This window comes from Mustela nivalis (genome assembly GCF_964662115.1).
Source record: "Mustela nivalis genome assembly, chromosome: 4".
NCBI classification, from domain to species: domain Eukaryota; kingdom Metazoa; phylum Chordata; class Mammalia; order Carnivora; family Mustelidae; genus Mustela; species Mustela nivalis.
The window spans coordinates 95,247,457-95,267,388 of NC_139023.1; the positions used below are offsets into that span (position 1 = coordinate 95,247,457).

At 36.7% G+C, this 19,932-nt stretch overlaps 1 protein-coding gene across 50 annotated transcripts in view; it reads right to left on the minus strand.

Moving 5' to 3' along the window:
• The window catches only part of ANK2 (ankyrin 2), a 661,731-nt gene that overhangs the window by 207,582 nt on the left and 434,217 nt on the right, over positions 1 to 19,932 (minus strand). For 7 of the 50 annotated variants that reach the window (XM_082727909.1, XM_082727910.1, XM_082727907.1 and 4 more), the window contains exon 1: positions 17,318 to 17,714. The exons of 18 other annotated variants lie outside the window; for them this stretch is intronic. In XM_082727909.1, coding sequence (XP_082584035.1) covers positions 17,318 to 17,452 — 135 coding nt within the window. In that variant the 5' untranslated portion in view covers positions 17,453 to 17,714. Of the gene's footprint in view, positions 1 to 17,317; positions 17,716 to 19,932 lie in introns of those variants that run through there. 25 more of the 50 variants (XM_082727939.1, XM_082727936.1, XM_082727938.1 and 22 more) reach the window with 6 other exon arrangements.

Consider the following 19,932-nt stretch of genomic DNA (forward strand, 5'->3'; position numbering starts at 1 on the left):
AGGGGCACCCAGGTGGCTCAGTCAGAAGAATATGTGACTCGTGATCCCAGGGTTGTGAGTTTGAGCCCCATGTTTGGCAGAGATCACTTAAACATAAAACCTTAAAAAGAAAAAGTCCAGGCGTGCCTGGGTGGCTCAGTGGGCTAAAGCCTCTGCCTTCAGCTCAGGTCATGATCTCAGGATCCTGGGATCGAGCCTCATATCACATTCTCTGCTCAGCAGGGAGCCTGCTTCCCCCTCTTTCTCTCTGCCTGCCTCTCTGCCTACTTGTGATCTCTGTCTGTCAAATAAACAAATAAATTCTTAAAAAAAAAAAAAAAAAGTCCAGGAGAGTCTGAACTAAAGAGCTAGGCCATAGAGTAACCTCTAGAAGATGACCCTGGTTTTTTGTAGTGATACTGGATCTTGCTTTACTCCTTACCATTTCTCTGTCCATAAAACTCCTACAACTAAGGAAACCCTTTGTATTGCCTCAGGAAGTGAATAGTGTTGGCCTATCAACCTCTTGCATGAAAATCCAGGAAGGGCTAATAAACTAGAAATTGCAGTATATATGTACATAGCAGTATATATACACATAAATACATATATATGTATGGATACAGATATATACATAGATACATGTGCATATATATATATATATATATATGAGAGACTAAAATTGACTTCTGTACAGGAGCTTTCTAATAAGCTCAGAATACTGGTATCATGCAGCTGACATTTCCCCATAAGACTGGGATACAACAGAGGTATTGCTCTATCCTTAATAGACGTGACCTGCTGTAACTTTCTAAATTTACCCCCGTGCTATGAACTGCAATTGTCAAGTTAATGGTTTGAGCTATTCAATTCTAACTCTATGCAAGGTGTAGAGCTTATGTAATTTAACACTGAAACATAAAACATAGGATGGAAAACTGTCTCAGAAGAGAAATGTGTTTGATTAATTACAGTACATAACACATAACAGTGGGAAAAGATTAACAAATCAAGTATTTGTAGCTTGCACCACTCTTTTTTTTCCCCCCCCTAAACATTTCAGCTTATACTACAAAATCCCTCTGTTGGAAATCAGTCAATAAAAACTCCTCTAGTTATTACTGAATTTCAAAGAATATCTGCACTTCTTCGGAAGCAGCTTTCAAAACAAATTCTTGATCTGTTGGTATAAGAGCAGTGGCATCAACTCTAAGCAGAATTTTGAAAAGGAAACTCCTGATTTAAACATAACTAAAAACAAAAGCTGGGTTAATTCATCTGATAGAACTAAGCTTTGGTTCAGATGCCCAAGACCCTTTTAAAAGAAAAATCAGGCCTAAGCCAGGTTTAATGAGAAAGAATTCTCTACTAGTTGTTTTCTATTATTTGACTTTACAAGAATTTGTATTAAGTGGACCCTGTGGGCCTATTTCCCAGAGGCTCAGAACAGCTTCTTAGAACACCTTCTCAACCCACCCACTTCCCTTAAGTATTACTCTGGGGTCCCAAAACACCCTCAGCATTCAATCATTCACCAGGGCCCCCAGCTTTCCTATTTACCTTTTCCTAACTAGCCTGGCCTTCCAGGGTAGAGGGAGCCAAAGACTTAAACCACCCAGTGCCCAACAAAGAGTAGCTCAATAAACATTTGTGGAAATGAAACAAAAGAAAGGAAGAAGTTCCACAAAGTTAACTTGACCAAAGAGGGGCCTGAAGCAGCACTGGTCAATATGAACTAACTAGTGGAAATTTTGCTCTATCAAGTAAATACTTCTGCAGATTTACTAAATTTTAAAACCTGGTTTCAAATCTTGATTAGCAAAATTCATACTTGTTATATTAATTTATCCAAAATTAATTCCCTAAGACTAAATTTCTTTGAAATTTATAATTTATCAGATATCCACCATAAAACCGAATAATGCCAAACTTTTCCTAAGGGTAAACGAATGAAGAATGATGAATAAGGATGGCTTCCATCTGTACCATTGTTGGGTTTTTGGCTGAAGTCATGTCAAAATTACTGTCCTCAGCAACAGACTTGATTACATAGGCTCTGGAGCTCAACATTCTCGGACTCTGACAACAATGACATTAGCAAAGAATTTTTTTAAAAAAAGGAACCACTATCTTAATGTTACTGATGACACAGAACCAATAGTATTCTGTCTTTTTAGAAATAAGAAAGTCTAATTTTATTCTCCTCTGGGGGAAAAAAAAGACTTTATATAAAGCACTACATAAGCTTTTACTATTGTCTGAATTATCCAGAGAAGAGAATTGCTGACCACTCGGTATTTCTGAATGCATAACAACATACAGTAATATCTTTCAAAAACCTCAATAGTTACTGTAAGACTAATTAACTTTCTAAATAAAAAAAAGATCACTAGTTCGTTGGAATTATTCTGACCAAGATACAGAGAAGTTGTTTTCTCTTAGAATTATTACACACATAAAATATACCTCATTTTGGTCACAGGAAATCTATGTATTTAATTCCACTTCTACATTCTTATATAAATACCTACCTGTGGTATAACATATAATATTAAACTGTCATATATGTATGTATATGTGTGTGGCATGTGTGGTATGTGCACATGTATGTGTGTGTGTGTGTGTGGAGAATCATATATCCCATCCTCAGAACAAAACTATAATTGTACTTGAAGGCAGGAACCATGTGTTGTAATTCTTAGGCTAGGTCAATACCAAAAATATATTAGCCAATAAAGATGACTATGTTGATAATGAAACCTTGGGAAGTATTATGGTGTATACAAAGCTTATACAAATCTGATAACAGGTAAGATAAACATAAGTTATTCTAGCTTTAGTTCCTCAAAACTTAAATTTAGAAAATTTCTAAAGGAGAATAAGGTTACTTTGGGTTGTATAAAAAGACAGCATTAGAACTTTCTTTTGCAAAGCCGGCATTAACCTTAGCCAAAAAGATCTTGTTCATCCAACAAAATTAACTTAGATGAAATGTCAAAACTCTTCGTAAATATCAACACCATAAATATGATGTTACTGGTCCTTGACCAAGAACCAAGTGGCAGGCTACTTTTGTCTCCCTAATTAAAGGACAAGACTTGTGAAAATAAGAGATATTAAGAATTTCATTTAAAAGATGTTTACATTGGGCCATTTCTGATTAGCAACATTTGGAAGAGGAACCCAGCACCTAACATGAAGCATGATGAGAACTGGGGTATATATTCAACTCCTGTGGCATCACTACAGGATACAATCCTCTACAGCTGGAGAAGCTCCATTTCTATTTGGTTGATTCTTCCCACATACAAAAATTGTGGGGCATTTTAGGAACTGAGTTTCCTCTACTGATAACATCTTCTCTTAAATGTAACTATTAGTTTAGCACTTATTACGAAGATCTAGCCTGACCTAAAATCTTTGTCTCTGGTTATGATTTCAAGTAAGATACTTGATCATACAAGTTGTGACTGGGTTTACTCTGTTTTCCCAGTTTTTTTTTAAGATAATTATCGAAAAGCATTACGAACAAGTGAGTCAATTCTTCAACATTTTTACCTGATTCACGTATATTTATGTCATTTTAGTGATTTCCTTATTGAAATTTATGAGCATCTCCTGCAGAATAGGGACGGACACACACAATGTTAAGATTCTACATGGCACCTGGACTCGCTTCTTCTAAATTGTCCACTTGTGAGAGAGGCAACAACATGCAGTTTGCTTTTGTGTGCGTATACTCTGCTCCTCAACCAGACTGCTAATCCCTTAAAGGAATGGACAGTACTTCGTGCCTTTTGTATTTCTTTCTCATGCTTTCCATTATAATATTAATGGTTACTTGTACCGTATGCCAAAAACATTTATAGTCTTGTTGGGTCTCCTAAACCACCCAAATAAGGAAACTGAGGCTCACCGCATTTAAGCCACTTGTCCATGGACTTTTGGTAATAAATGCCAGAGCTGAGACTCGACCCCAGTCTCACTCAGGAGGCCATAATCATAACCACCAAGCATTACTGTCTCCCTATTCCCCCAACCCCCACCTGCAGTTTGACTGTTCACTTTCCACTGTTGACTGACTTACAGGATTACCTGTGGCTTTCTATTTTGGGGAAAAGTTACTGAAGCTGCATTCCTGGCCCAATGATCATGTTCTGTTCTCTCTTGCTGCCCAGTTCCCTGTCCTGTGCTAGGTGCAGGGCCCAAAATTGGAATCATAAGGTGCCGACACCACTAGAATACCAAGATTTCTTTTCTTTAACATTGCCAGAGTCGTGACTTTTTTTTTTAAGATTTTATTTATCTGACAGAGAGAGAGCCTATACACGTAAGCAAGAGAGGGAACACAAGCAGGGGGAGTGGGAGAGGGAGAAGCAGGCTCCCTGCTGAGCAGGGAGCCCGATCCCAGCACCCTGGGATCATGACCTGAGCCAAAGGCAAACAATGACTGAGCCACCCAAGTACCCAAGAGTCATGACTTTTTTTTTTTTTTTTAATTTATTTATTTGTCAGAGAGAGAGAGCGAGAGCGAGCACAGGCAGATAGAGTGGAAGGCAGAGTCAGGGAGAAGCAGGCTCCCTGTGGAGCAAGGAGCCCGATGTGGGACTCGATCCCAGGACGCTGGGATCATGACCTGAGCCAAAGGCAGCTGCTTAAACTGAGCCACCCAGGCGTCCCAAGAGTCATGACTTTTAAGGGCACTGTTACACTATTTGAAAATATTACTGCATATTCTATTTGACGAGTGAATCTACAGCAATGTTTCTATCACAGTGATCACTATTACCACACAAAGGAAGTTTTTTCAAGCTCCACAGCATGGTAAGCTTCAAAGACAACATTTGTTCCTCTGTTTTTAAAGCAGCATGCAGACTTTTACTAGCTCATACTGATATATTTCCCCGAGTGGGATTTAAACCTGGACTGCTTCCAACAGGGATGAAACCTCTTTCAGCTGTTCTTAATTAATCACCACACCTGCTGTTTAAATGTTGATTACACCTATAAGAGAGGTTAATAGTAAATTTTACTTTCCCTGTAAAAATTAACTAGTAAAAATGTACCTGTAAAAAGGCAGTTCCTCCAGATTGATAAAAAGCTAAATAGCAGTAGGATATCAAATAAAATAATAATTTGTTAAAAAACCTAAAAAGTAAATATACCATAAAAGTATTTGTCTAAAATCATATAACTTCTTATGTTCTTTACTACCTTTCTTGATCTTATTATCTCTCTTCCCTTAAACAAAGTAGGGGGATGAATATAAAATACAAACTCTCATAGTTAGAACAATGGAAAAATAAACTTTGAAAAAAATCAGCCAGCAGCCATAATCCCATTATTCAAACTTAATAGTGCATATCTTGATGTACTTTCTTCTAGAATTTTTCTACACATACACTATAGATGTGTGTATAGATGATGTTTTGCAAAGTCCGGATAGTATTACCCTATCTTCTACTTTTAAAACATTACCAAGTATTGCCTACATCATTCAAAACCTTTAAAAGATATTCTAAATCTAGGGGCACCTGGATGGCTCAGAGGGTAAAGCCTCTGCCTTCAGCTCAGATCACAATCCGAGTCCTGGGATCAAGTCCCCCATTGTGCTCTCTGCTCGGCGGGGAGCCTGCTTCCCTCTCTCTTTGCCTGCCTCTCTGCCTACTTGTGATTTCTGTCTGTCAAATAAATAAATAAAATCTTTTAAGAACAGAAGATATTCTAAATCTCATACAATAGTTTACAGGTAGATTATAATTGTTTTTAGCTTCTCCTTTGTACAACTAGTACCTTTGATTTTCATTATTGTCAAAAAGGCTATGGTAAGAGGTTTTTATGTAAGTCTTTGTGCCTGTTTTGATTATGTCCATTGTTTAAATTCCTAAAGGTGGAATAATCATTTCAAAGATGCCAATTCTTGGTACATATTGTAATACTGCACAACTATCCTTGAGAGAGCCTGAATCAAAAGACACAGTCATGGGACGCCTGTGTGGCTCAGTTGGTTAAGCAGCTGCCCTCAGCTCAGGTCATGATCCCAGCCTCCTGGTATCGAGTCCCACATCGGGCTTCTTGCTCAGCAGGGAGCCTGCTTCTCCCTCTGCCTCTACCTATCACTCTATCTGCCTGTGCTCACTCTCTCTGTCAAATAAATAAATAAAATCTTAAAAAAAAAAAAAAAAGACACAGTCATACCTGACAGTGGGAGAGCCTATGTCAACACAACACACAGAGAGTTGCTTTGCTCAACTGGTATGTGTATCATTACGGTTTTGACTTATCTTTTCTATTACCGAAGAATTTGAAAACTTAATTATATACTTAGTGCCTATTACATTTTCTGTCTTCCTTGATTTGTTTGTTCACCTTTAGGTCCTCTTACAGTTTTAAATGTCTTTTTTACTTTCAAAAACTTTATAATGACAAGTTAACATCTTGTCATATTTGTTGCAAGTTTTTCTTAATGTATCTTTTGACTTTCAGAAGTTTTAAATTTTATAAATTAAAAAGTATAAACCTCACTTTTAATTTTTATTTCATTGCTTTTGTGCTTCCCAATACTGAAATCAATAAAATACTTCTCTTCATTTTCTCCTATCTTTAAAAAATTACTTTTTTTCCATTTAAATTTTAATTATCTAATTTATTTTGGTATTAAGCAAAAGTTATAATCTTACTTGAAATTTCCCAAATGGGCAATTTTTTCTAGTTGCTGAAAATATTTAAACCCACTTTTAACTTCCTTAAACATCTCCTTTTTAACATTTTCCTTTCCTTGAAAAACCAGCATAACAGAGTGAATTTAGGTCTACTTTTCAATCCTGGTTCCACCTCTCACCATGAGCTCTCTGGCCCTGAGCAAGTTACTAACCTCAAACTTCAGTTTTCTGGTCTATAAAATGCATAGAATCATGTGCATTAAATAAGGTAATATATGTAAAATCCCTAAGGAGAGTGTAATGAGGTAGCAAACACTTCACAAAAGGAAACTTTAATACTGGACTCACAGAGCTATCATCAGGAGTAAATGACATTTATGCTCAGTGGTATGCAGAGCATCATTACAGAACCTGGCAAATAATAAGAGCTAAATAAATGGTAGCTATTATTATTAATAATTAATATAGAATCCCCCCATATTCCTATATTTATTTATTTATTTATTTATTTCATTCATTCATTCATTCTACTGTCATTTTCCACATCTAAGTCAACTTTTGATCCTGAATAGGTCTATTCCCAAAGCTGGATCAAGAGGTTAGGTATGGGCCAGAAAGCAACCCAGGATCAATAACTTGGCTGAAATTGTCCATGACTAGACTCTGACATGTAGCTGTAACCACAGAAGTCACATTTTTTTTTAAGATTTATTTATTTGAAAGATAGAGAGTGGACATGAGTGAGCACATGCAGAGGAGTGGTGAGGGGGCAGGGCAGAGGGAGAAGGAGAGAGAAACTTTAGCAGACTCCACATTGAGTGCAGAGTCTGATATGGAGCTCCATCTTATGTTCCCAAGATCACGACCTGAGCCGAAACGAAGAGTTGGATGCTTAACCGACTGTACCACACAGGTGCCCCTATGTGGGTCACATTTTAAACAGGAATGGAAGTTAACATGTCCATCTTAATTCTTGCTTAATTCTTCAAAAAATTAATTGATGAGTATATGTAAGTTAGCACCAAAGAAAAGACTGATTTCAGTCTGTATTTATATATTATATAATAATAGAGAGAGGAGGAAGAAAGGGAGAAAGAGGAAGAAAGAAGGAAAGGAAGAAAGAGCATGTAGACAATGAGATTCATTATTTACTTTCTTGAAAGACACAGACTTAATACTTAATTTTACAGATATTTTAGAAATGCATATATAATTTTAAAAGTTGAAAATATATGGAATGACTATTTGACACTTCACATTAGTTGATGTACTAAGAAATTTTAATGAGACCAGAAGAACTTTGTTAATCAACTGTCATGTGCTACATGACGTTTTAGGCATAAGTGTGGAATTCAACAAGGATATTGTACTAGATATGGATCCCAGGAGAGAATCAGATCATTTGGAACAATCGTGCTATTCAATCTGGCTGCTCAAGAGTGGAATCAAATTATAATTTTTTAAAAATTGGACACATTTGCACAACAGAGTCTTATAGAACCTCAGTGTCTAGATTTCTGACAGGAATTTACATGGTTAAACAATGAATAAAAGGATTCTATATAGGTGTAGAGTAATTACTAGCTTTTAGAAGTGGAGCTTAAATGTACTCGAAGTGCTATCATTTAAAATTCCACTGCAGGACGCCTTGGTGGCTCACTTAGTTAAGGGTCTGCCTTCAGCTCAGATCATGATCCCAGGGTCCGGGAATCAAGTCCCGAATCAGGCTCCCCACTCTGCAGGAAACAGGCTTCTCTCTCTCCCACTCCCCCTGCTTGTGTTACCTCTTTCACTCTTTCTCCCTCTGCCAAATAAATAAAATCTTAAAAATAAATAAATAAATATAGATAAAATTCCACTGCAGTACAATGCAAGACTTTCCTCCTTTTAAAACCATATAGGAGAACTGCAGGAGTTCATACAATATCATGTATTACAGACATATAGATAAGCTTGTGAGACATTTGCTAGCAGAGCTGACTCCATTCCCATGTACCCTGTGTGGTCTTGGTTTCTGTAACTGCCACTAAATAGAATTTTGGCTGTCAGTTGAATTAACCTGGATTAGAAGAATCTTAATAAGATATGAAGGGCTTTTATACTCTTGTTGCCCTTTTGCGCTGATGGTTCATACTCAGCCCTGTTTCTTCAGGAAAAGCAACCTCTCAGAACATAAAGCAGTAGTTATCATACTTTAGTGCACTCAAGGGTTACTTAGAGATCATGCTTAATCTTGTTAAACAGATATTCTTGGCTTCCACCTCAGAGATTCTAATTCTGGAGGTCTGGAGTGGGGCTCAGCAACCTACATCACTTTAAAACGCCCCAGATGATTCTTCTGATCTGAGCGGTTCACAGAATACACTTCGGGAGGTGCTGACATAAGGGATTAACTAGACCTTTCATTCTATGTATTTATTACACAACCCAAATACGCCTTATCCCTTATGTCATCATCAATCATTTAGTCGGTCAAAATGTTTGAAGTAGCAATGCATAGGAAGCTGAATATGATAAGCCATTTTAAAAAATTATTATATATTACAGATATATGGCCAAGTTTGTAAAACATACACCTTATGGGTAGAAATTTTTTGAATGCCTGTTATTTCTGAAAATTGCCATTTTCCTTTTGTAAATCTGGGAGGAAAAAAGCTGTATGTGACAACCAGTGATCTCCAGAAAGTTAAGAGTCACAATTTTCTTTACTTCTGTTTTTTTTTTTTTTTTAAGATTTTACCTATTAATTTGAGAGAGAGAAGAAGAGCATGCATACGCACACACAAGCATTGGGGGGGGGTGAGGCAAAGAGAGAGAGAGAAGCAGATGCCCCACTGAGCAGGGAGCTAGGTTGTGGGGCTTGAACCCAGGACCCTGGGATCATGACCTAAGCAGAAGGCAGACGCTTAACCATGTGCACTTCTGTTTTACTAGAGGTCTTAGTAGATGCTTTCTAATTTCCTTTAGAAAGTCAACAACCTAGAAAGATACAATACTAAAGTAGTAAATCTAAAGAGACTTCAACTCTATTTTTTTTTTTAAGATTTTACTTATTTATTTGACAGAGAGATCACAAGTAGGCAGAGAGGAAGGCAGAGAGAGAGAGGGAAGCAGGCTCCCCGCTGAGCAGAGAGCCCGATGCGGGACTTGATCCCAGGACCCCGAGATCATGACCTGGGCCAAAGGCAGAGGCTTAAGCCACTGAGCCACTGAGGTGCCCCAACTCTATTTTTAATATATTATTTCTGCCTGGAGATTCAATTTCTTGAACTTATCCTTGATAAACTGAGAATTCTTTTTTTTTTTTTTTAAGATTTTATTTATTTATTTGAGAGAGAGAGACAGTGAGAGAGAGCATGAGCGAGGAGAAGGTCAGAGGGAGAAGCAGACTCCCCATGCAGCTGGGAGCCCAATGCGGGACTCGATCCCTGGACTCCAGGATCATGACCTGAGCCGAAGGCAGTCGTCCAACCAACTGAGCCACCCAGGCGACCCCTGAGAATTCTTATTTAGGGAAATTATCAATCTTACAAATTTAATTTTAAGTACATGATATGTTTATTTAATAGAGTTGTTAACCAGACTATAGAAAATGTTAGAGTACCAGGTATGACACAAGATTATACTTCAAAGCTCCCTTTTGTAACTCGTTGATAATTAAGGTAGATAGAGAGTACCAAAAAATCTCAAAACTTAAAATGTCAGCAACATTTATAATTCATCAAAAACATTATTTCAATTCAAAATCTCTACTGTTTAAATACCTGACTTTTGCATAGCTTTTAGGTACAACTCATTAGCTCGAAGACACTACTGAAATGATTATACTTCAAATGATCATTTTAGTATTTTTACTTCTCATAAGCAAATATAAAGAAAGGCACAAAAGTATTTTATTATAGTCACAAAAGCCCACACAAATATGATATGAATGTAAGTTTTGAAAAGTCAAACACTTAAACTTCTGACAGTCAAATGTGATCTAATATGTCCCCAATTTCAAGGAGAACTTTCAAATGAAAGTGAAGAAATCAGTAAACCAGTAGATATTTCTTGTGGCATAATAAATTTTAAGTTTCACCCAATAAAAGGGCATTAAATCTAAAACAGCAATTGAAAGTGGGTAAGAAATACAGCAGATGTCTGTGTGGGAAGGAAGCAAAATACGGTTGAAAAGACAGCTCTCTCCCTGGAGTATTCTCCCTCCATCATACATGTGACCTTGAAAAAACCACTATCTACAGTGGGACTACTCTTAATAAATACAGCAGAAGAAAGACAATTAAAAATTATTACATGGTTCAATTCAGGAATTATCTTTGGTTTGGATGAGCCTCATTATAAGAAAAATGCAATGGAAATATTATATTAGCTATTGTTTATAATGATTCCTCTTACCACAAGGTCATCTTTCAGTGAATCTCAAACTTGCATTTTTTTGTATGATTTAAGAATGCATAATAATTTAGGAAAATATATACTTTTTATATAGTAAATATGTTCCTTACAATTAATATTTCATGGCAGTAGTGTGTATGCATTTGAAGTAAAGGTACATTCTTTTTTTGAGCAGAAAGTTGTAATGAAAACTTCTTAGTCACCAAGTACTTTAAATGTTTTTAGAAAAGTCTTTTTTTGGTGCCTCTATCACTGTTCCATTTTCACAGCCTCTGGTTTCATCTAGAGGCTTGCCACCTGCAGCTGGAAAATGCCCACAGCAAGATCTGCTAACTAGGTGATTTCCTAGTCATTAATTTATTCATATTTTCCACAAACATTTATTAAGCATCTATGAGGTGCCAGGTACTCTGCTAGGCACTGCAAAGGGAGTGGACCTTCTAGTATGCAAACCACCATCTAATCACTTTTTCTAAAGCAGATTTCAATCAGTGATCGTTCCCTAGAATAGAATCCAAATTCTAAAGCTTGGCTTGTGGAGCTCTTGATAATTTGATCCCATGCTTACTATCCAAATTTCATGAGTTCTACACATGGTCAATAGAAACTAGGTTTGTCAAAGCTGTGGGGGGTTACTGTGGCTTCTCTGTCATACCAGCATTACTACTGACTGCAATGCTGAGTTTGGGATCTGCCCATAATGTTCAAGATTTGACTTTTCTGAGACCCTCTAATTGAGTTGTCACCCTTAGGTATTCCAGAACACCCAGTGCTTTCTTACCATGTCATAGCAATATTGGGACTCCAGTTTTGTCCACCTTAGATTACATTTCTTAAACCAAGATAATGTGGACCCAGTACCCAGCTTTTAGTGGATGCTCAATACATGCTTACTGAGTATAGTTTCTTTTCTTCTCTTCTCTTTTTTGAAAGATGTTATTTATTTATTTACTTGACAGAGAGAGAGAGAAAGAAAGTACAAGCAGGGGGAACAGTAGAGGAAGAGGGAGAAGCAGACTTCCCGTTGAGCAGGAAGCAGGCTCCCCGTTGAGCAGGGAGCCTGATACAGGGCTCAATCCCAGGACTCTGGGATCATGACCTGAGCTGAAGGCAGCTGCTTAACCACTGAGCCACCCAGGTGCCCCTGAGTATGCTTTCTTCTCAACAGGAACCAAGATTGTACTCTGCTTCCAAGATCTACTACAGACTTCTAACTTCTCCATTAGCAGAAGGGATATTCCAAATACTTAACTGGTACAGCTTAGGCACCAACCAATCTCAGTGGATGCTGGCTCTAGACCTAGAGGAAGGTGGTCCTGGAGGCTCCTTGCTGGTCTAGGCACCATTCCTTTGTTTGCTCAATTGGGGGATGGAGTGGACTGGGGAATCCTGGAAATAAGTTCCAGGTAGCCTCAGTAGAAGGCACAGCTTGTTGGATCCATAGAAGCAATGGTTTAATTAGCCTTTACTGGAAGCATTTCAAGGTGTAAACAACTGGTATAGGTGTTCTGATCCATAGTGACTGAATATCAGCACTGTCCATGAGGCACTCCCCAAACACTGGCCTGCATTGGTTCTCTCCTTCTTCAGCATCTTATAGGCACTCATTTCACCACTTGCATTGTCACATAATTGCCTACTGGCCTTTAGAGTTAATTGATTACATGTGGGAAAATTCTATCTCTAAAACTTGACTAGGAAGTTCCTAGAGGATAGAACCATGTCTTATCTTCTTTCAACATCAATCTTTAAATAAATCAGCCAAAAATTACATAACCATGCTCTATATCATCTCATATTTTTTGAAATGTTTTGTCAGAATAGATTTCATTATAGTCTTGGCTCTTCTTAGGCTTAATATCAAAACTATATGAAGAAAGCTTTCTTACAGTGGTTATAAAAAAGCTACTAAAAATAATGCCCAAAGAAAATGAAAACACTAATTCAAAAAGTTATAGGTATTCATGTGTTTATCACAGCATTATTTATAATAGCCAATATATGAAAACAACCCAAGGGTCCATTGGTACATGAACGAATAAAGAAGATGTAAGATATATAATTATATAATATATAATGGGATACACACACACACACACACACACACACACACACACATATATATATATAATGAACTATTACACAGCCATAAAAAAGGATGAGATCTTGCCATCCATAACAACATGGATGGATCTAGAGATTATTCTGCTAAGTGAAATAAATCAGAATAAGAAAGACAAATGCCATATGATTTCATTTACATGTGGAATATAAAAAAAAAAAAACAGAACAAAAGACTAAATGAAAAACAGAATCAGAGCTATAAATACAGAGAACAAACTGATGGTTGCCAGATGGGAGTGGGGGGTGGGAAGATGAGAAAAATGGGTGAAGGAGAATAGGAGATTCAGGTTGCCAGTTGTGAAATGAAAAAGTAATGGGAATAAAGGGTACTACACAGGGAATATAGTCAATGGTACTGTAATAGCTTTGTATGGTGACAGATGGTATGCATACTTGTGGAGAGCATAGCATAACACAGAGTTGAATCACTATGTTGTACAACCAAAACTAACATAACACGGTGTGTCAATTGTATTCAAATTTACAAAAATTTTTAAACTGAAAAACAAAACAACCTGTGATAGTAACAGATTTTTAAGTCCTTTCAGGTCTAATGTAAGAGGCAACAGCATTTCAGAAGAAACCCTTAGCATATGCTCAGGAGCCTAATATCTTCATTAGGAAGGCAGATATTTCTCGTGCATTTGGAAAAAGGTCTCTGGAGGTAGAATTATCTCGTCCCTGAAGTTTGAGTGAAAGGAGGGATGCTCACAGGCACTGGGAATACTCACAACAAATGAACTGGTGGAGTCCAGTCCACCTGCTGTTGGGGGTAGGAATCTGCCCAGAAGTTTTGCCTACACTTTTATCTCCACACAAATACCTCCCTGCTGCTACAGTCCTCGCTGCACTAGAAAAGTGAAAACCAGAAATTGTAACTAGTTTGAAATGTATTTCCAAATTGCATTTCAAATAATTAGAAAAAAAATTTACATGTTGCTCAGTCTCAACACAATCTTCTAAAACTTCATATTATTACATTTTATATCTTTGTTAACAGAATGGTCACTTATGATTATTTTAATTTGTATCTTTACAAATGAAAAAAATTATGACTACATTAATATTTAGTAACTGAAAAGTTAGCAATTGAATAATAATAGAAAAATTAAGTAATTGTTTGAATACAGCCAGACCAATTTGTTTCCCGTTTGTCCATGGCTGCTTTCTCTCTACAGAGAAGTTCCTGCCCAGAGAACCAGAGACCAGGTAGCCAGCAACATCTATAATGTTCACTCCCTATAGTTCTTTCCAGAAAAATTTAGTTGACCTGTCCTCTGGAATTTAAACATTAATTTGTATATACATTAGGAAAAAAAAACATATTATTTGTCCAGCTATAGAACTTTAAAAATTTTTGTAATATTAGCTGTTCATCTTTTTCACTACATTTTTTAAAGTTATCATAATACCAAAATAATATTTAGCTTTCTATTTTTTTGTATAATTTTTGTGCTTGCTGTGTAATATTTCTGGAAATTATTCTGGTCTGATTTTCTTTTTCTTTTTTATAAAAGGAAATATTTAAAAATCCATAAACTTATAAGTGGAATTGCAATTATTGACATACAATAGCATGGTTCAAGAAGAAATTATTTTTGGTTCCTGACTTCCAACACAATTCCTGATAATTGATTTATTCCTCATTGCTATACTTATCTATACAAATGTCAGAATATTCAAAATTCTAAGTAAAATTTACAGAAAAGAATGAAGTATTGATTTATATAAACCCAGCAGTTTTAGTATCTCAAAAATTTATATTTTTTCATATGTTTTGTTCTGATTATGAAAAAAATTAGAGAATTTATTAATTTGAAATATTTGGCCTAATGACATAATAAATTATCTAAAACATTTCTAAGTTTATTTCTATGAAAAAGGTGCCAGTACCTCTGTTTCTGTCTTCCTTCACCAAAAAATAATATTATAAAAATAAAAATTATTAAGTTCTAAAGCTCTTAACAACTGTTTACCATTAATTGTGACAAGCATGAATGATGGAAACTGACTAAGGAGAATATCTATCTAGATGATTAGGGAAGGAGTGACTTCAGTCTTATAGTACCCATTTAACAGTAAAGAAAGATGATAGAGTTTCCTAAGTTTGGAAAACTTCAGCCAGACAAAACCACATATTTAGCTTAAGCCAACCTCTGTATTAAGAATTATTATTGTTGTTGTTGTTATTATTATTATTATTATTATGGCCCCACAAAGTGGAGAAATTTCTGAGTAGACTGTCACTTGGGAAGGAAGACAACAGGTGCATTTCCACCTCTACCATAACTTTCCAAGTTATAGCAAGCATTATACGTTCCCATCTATAAAATCATTGACAGAAAAGTTTATTCAATGATCAGCCTATTATATTATTTAAGTCAGAGTAATCAGATTTTAATTTATTTTTTAAATCAACTCACATTTTTCAGGACCAGTATCTACATTAATAGAAATAGAAGGATTATAATGAAAGAATTATGTTGCTGGTGATTATTTCTTTGAAAACTGAACTGTTTTCTGAACTCTGAAGTTTTGAGTGAATTTCTCATTTTAGCCCTTGGACCTCAGAAGCATGTTGTCACTTGTTTGCCTATATTTAATTTTTAAAGCACCTATATTTTCAGACATTACATTTTTCTTAATGATGTTAACGGGTGAGAAAATGGAATACACTCATATAACTTAAAAATGTGGAAAGAATTATTAACTAACATTTGAAAGAATGGTTTAAATTCTAAATTAATAAAAAAAATATTCATAGAAACTACCTTTTAAACAAGACAGTTACTTCTTAGGGACTATATTTATACGTTACAACTAAGCAAACGTTGGGTCACTAAAAAGTTACCAAAAAAGTTTACCTTTTTTTCCCCACCTCAGTTCAGAAATTGCACTAGAAGCACTGCTTAGCGATCCGGACTGACTCTCCGGGTGGATGTGGGTAATTTAACCCATAACCCAAAAGGAGAAACCTCAGCTGCATGATTGTGAAGGCAGGTGTCCTCCCCTCCCCTTGGGACTGTTTATTCTCCTGCCTGTGGGGACTTCCATTCCCAATCCCGGAAGCACTGTCTTCTTTTTCATTATAGTGCTGACAGACTTTCTTTTCACTTCTGTTAACTGCAAACACTGCCTCTGCATGTTGTTTTATTGATAAGTTCTTAGTTTCTGTTTCAGTTTCCCTGGGGTCTGACAGAATTTCAATGCTAGGAAATTATGAGATTCTTCCAGATCAAAGTAACAGCCAAAGAGCACCTCAGACTCCTCATCTACTTGTTCTTCTCACCCCCGGAAATATCAGGTGTCACGTCCTGAGGAGGAGTACAACCCCTCCGTCTCTTTCACTCAGAAATCCTCCATAATCCTAGTCTCATGGTTTCACTCCAAATTAAATAACTTGCAATAAGGTCAAATTCCTGGGTCTGACAGATCAAAGATAATCTTTACTCTCCAGCAAATTTAAAAATCAAAATATTTCAGCTAGAGATTGTTGGCCCTCTCAGCTAAAAACCACAACAGGCCTTTGTAACCATTCTAAGGAACATATCGTGACTATGAATTATTACAATCTGAAAGCTAGCTTTGACATTTGATTGCTCAACTTTTAAGCCTCTGCACAAAACAGTATCATCATTAGAGTGGCATTCAAAGGACTTTTCACTGAAGTTAGTCAGATATTGGAAGTAAAATGCCTTTATGGGCTGCAACTGGGATTTCAAGTTAGCACCTGCTTAAAAAATGCCCTGTGACCTCATGGAAAATGAACTATACATGAATATATAAATAGGCCAAAGAATGTGACAGCCTGAATATAAGTGAATCGGAGCAATATTGCTCTAAGTCACTCTGCAATCAAATACATCTTTGGCTTTGCACAAAATTTCAAATGAAAACGACAGCATCACCGCTTATTTCCAAATGTCAGTTCATAGCTAAAGCCGAACTCCAGAGGCACAGACACGGGGCGCCCCATGGCCCACGAAGGGGACACAACAGCGTGCCACCGAACCAGAGGCAGCTGGGTAGTTGGATCACCTCGGTTTTACTCTGTCGTCTTCCTTCCAGGAAGTTTGGAGGTGGACCAATGAGGTCCACGGTCGAACCTTATGCCACCATCCTCCCCTCCTCCTCGTGTGTGGCTTAGAACTTACCCAGACCTCAAGTTCTCTGGTGTCCTCGCTGTTACAGCCATAGTAGTCTGGGGTTTTATCCAGTTCCTGCATGTGTCCTTGCGCTCTTACGCTCTTATCCGCATGACAGGACGGGCAGAGAGCTGCATTACCCATCTCAGCTCTACAGTTCCTGCTGTCACTGGGCCTGTGCTTGCCCTCTGTGGTCTGTCGAGGGCTCCCAGGGGGACGCTACTGTGGACAATGCATCCGGACGACCCTTGGCTCCTCTGCTCAGTTCCCCTACACGCCCCTCACCAGTTCTCCCCATCTGCTGGCTGGCTTGCTGGTGGCAGAGCGAACTCAAAACCCCAGCAACTGCAGGCTGCATTCAGTGACCATTTCCAATTCAGGCTCTGCCAGTCTATTTTTACACCTACCAGGCCAGCTATGCATGTCAATGGAGTGAGGGGGGTGAGCTGAGACCGAGCAGGGGAGGGGGCGGTGTTGTTTTGTTTTTCACCATGTGAGCAGCCTGTTCTACACATGGACTTGAGTTCCTGCTGTGTGAAATGTCTTTACATGGAGAATTTTTGCATTACTCCGTAAATGCCTTTGAGTCCTTTGATTTCCTCCCCCCTCTGTCTTTCTGGTGGCATGAACACCAAATCTGTTAATGATCTCACTTGACCAGCACAACAGGTAGAAACTATTTTCATGATTGTTTAAACTAAGAGGCATACTCTCAGCTGACAGACATTATCATTTTCATGATCATTTACAGAAAACAACTGGCCATCCTTTCAGCACTTAAACTTCATCAGAAACACATCCGACAAAATGGCTTGTTTTACAATGATATAGATGTTCTGAATTTCACAACATATCTACAGTTTTCCATTATTCATGATCATGCCACGGTAGAGCAAACATTTTGATTTACTTATAATTCTTTTCAATTTTTAATACTTTGGAAATGTTCCCCCCAGGTTTATAAAAAAAAAAAAAAAACTGAAAATGGCTTTCAAAAACATACATACTATCCCTGAAACCATATTACAGAGTTTTGAAAGAAGTTGTTTCCCACGGAGATGAGCACAGCAAATGCAGAGATTTTTATGAAGCCAATTATGATAAACATCAAGACTTTGTTACAGACTATTACTGATTAAATTTTATTCTCCCCATTAAGTTTCCTCTAAAACTTTATTTATATAGTGTTTTACTATTCGTCCTATCCTTCCTCATTTGATATTTGCTTTCTCTTTTCATATCTTCTAAATATATTTTAAACTACCCAATGGCATGATAAAGATTAACATTTTGTACCATCTACCCAAGTTATATATTAAAGTATTAAAAGTTAAATCTACTGAATTGAAAGCAATCATTTGGGGAAAACAGGATGTGGAAGATATTTAGAAATTAACCACATCACATTGATAGAATAAAACTTACCTTTCCGATTTGCCATTTCTTTTAACTAAAAATGTCTGTCATTATGATCATTTATTCCATAAAAACAGCATTCCTGAAATAGCCTATCACTCTATATCACTGTCCAAAACCCTTAACCAAACAAACACACACACACACACAACAAAACAAACAAACAAAAACACAACACCCTTGAACAAACTCAAATCCAAGAATGGCATTTTGGGATTATTGATTCTTATAGCCTTATGCTGGGATATTTTTTTGTTTCGTTTTGTTTTGTTTTACCAATCCTATTTGAATAGCTCTTTATCCCAGAATTTATGAACCTAGAGTATGTTATTTACTGTAAAGATCCTATCCCTACATTCAAGTTTCACCGAATTTCAGTATTCGGTGAAATTATTTTTGTCTTTCAGCTATAGGTGATGACATATTTTAAAACAGTTTTTTTTTAATTTATTGATGGAACAAATAATATTATGATAAAAATGGGGGCATAATTTCTCCATTCATGTGAAAGACAAGCACAATCTAAATATTTTAAGTGTTAAAATTTTAATGGAGATTAAGGAGTGCACTTGTTGTGATGAGCCCGGGTGATATATGAAAGTGTTGAATCGCTATAGTGTACACCTAAAACTAATATTACCCAGCCTGTTAACTAACTGGAATTTAAATAAAAACCTTAAAAAAAAAAAAAACCCTAGGGAAAAGTGTTAAAGGTTTAGGTGAAAGCATTCATAAAGATGAAATTTTAGTATCAGTAACAAGATCAGACTGGTAGCTGAGATGTACCAAGCAAAACCTTTTGTGTTGCTGAAATTATTTTTATAAAGACTAAAATCATGATTCATCATAACATGGTAATCCCTTATCATGGTTATACATACTTGAACAATGTAACTATTGAAATTAAGTAAGCACTGTGTATAATACTGTTTTTACAAACTCTTTCAAACCGATGTTTTAAAATTTACTAGCCTCTTAGAGCCTTACACTGCCTTAAAAGTCATATAATAGGTGCTTCTTCTTAAATATATATGAACTATTTTGTTCAGAATATAAACCAAGATTTTACCAGCTGTTAAAAGAGGTATACTTCTTTTTTTTTAAGATTTTATTTATTTAGGGGTGCCTGGGTGGCTCAGTGGGTCAAAGCCTCTGCCTTTGGCTCAGGTCATGACCCCAGGATCCGGAGATCGAGCCCCGCATCCAGC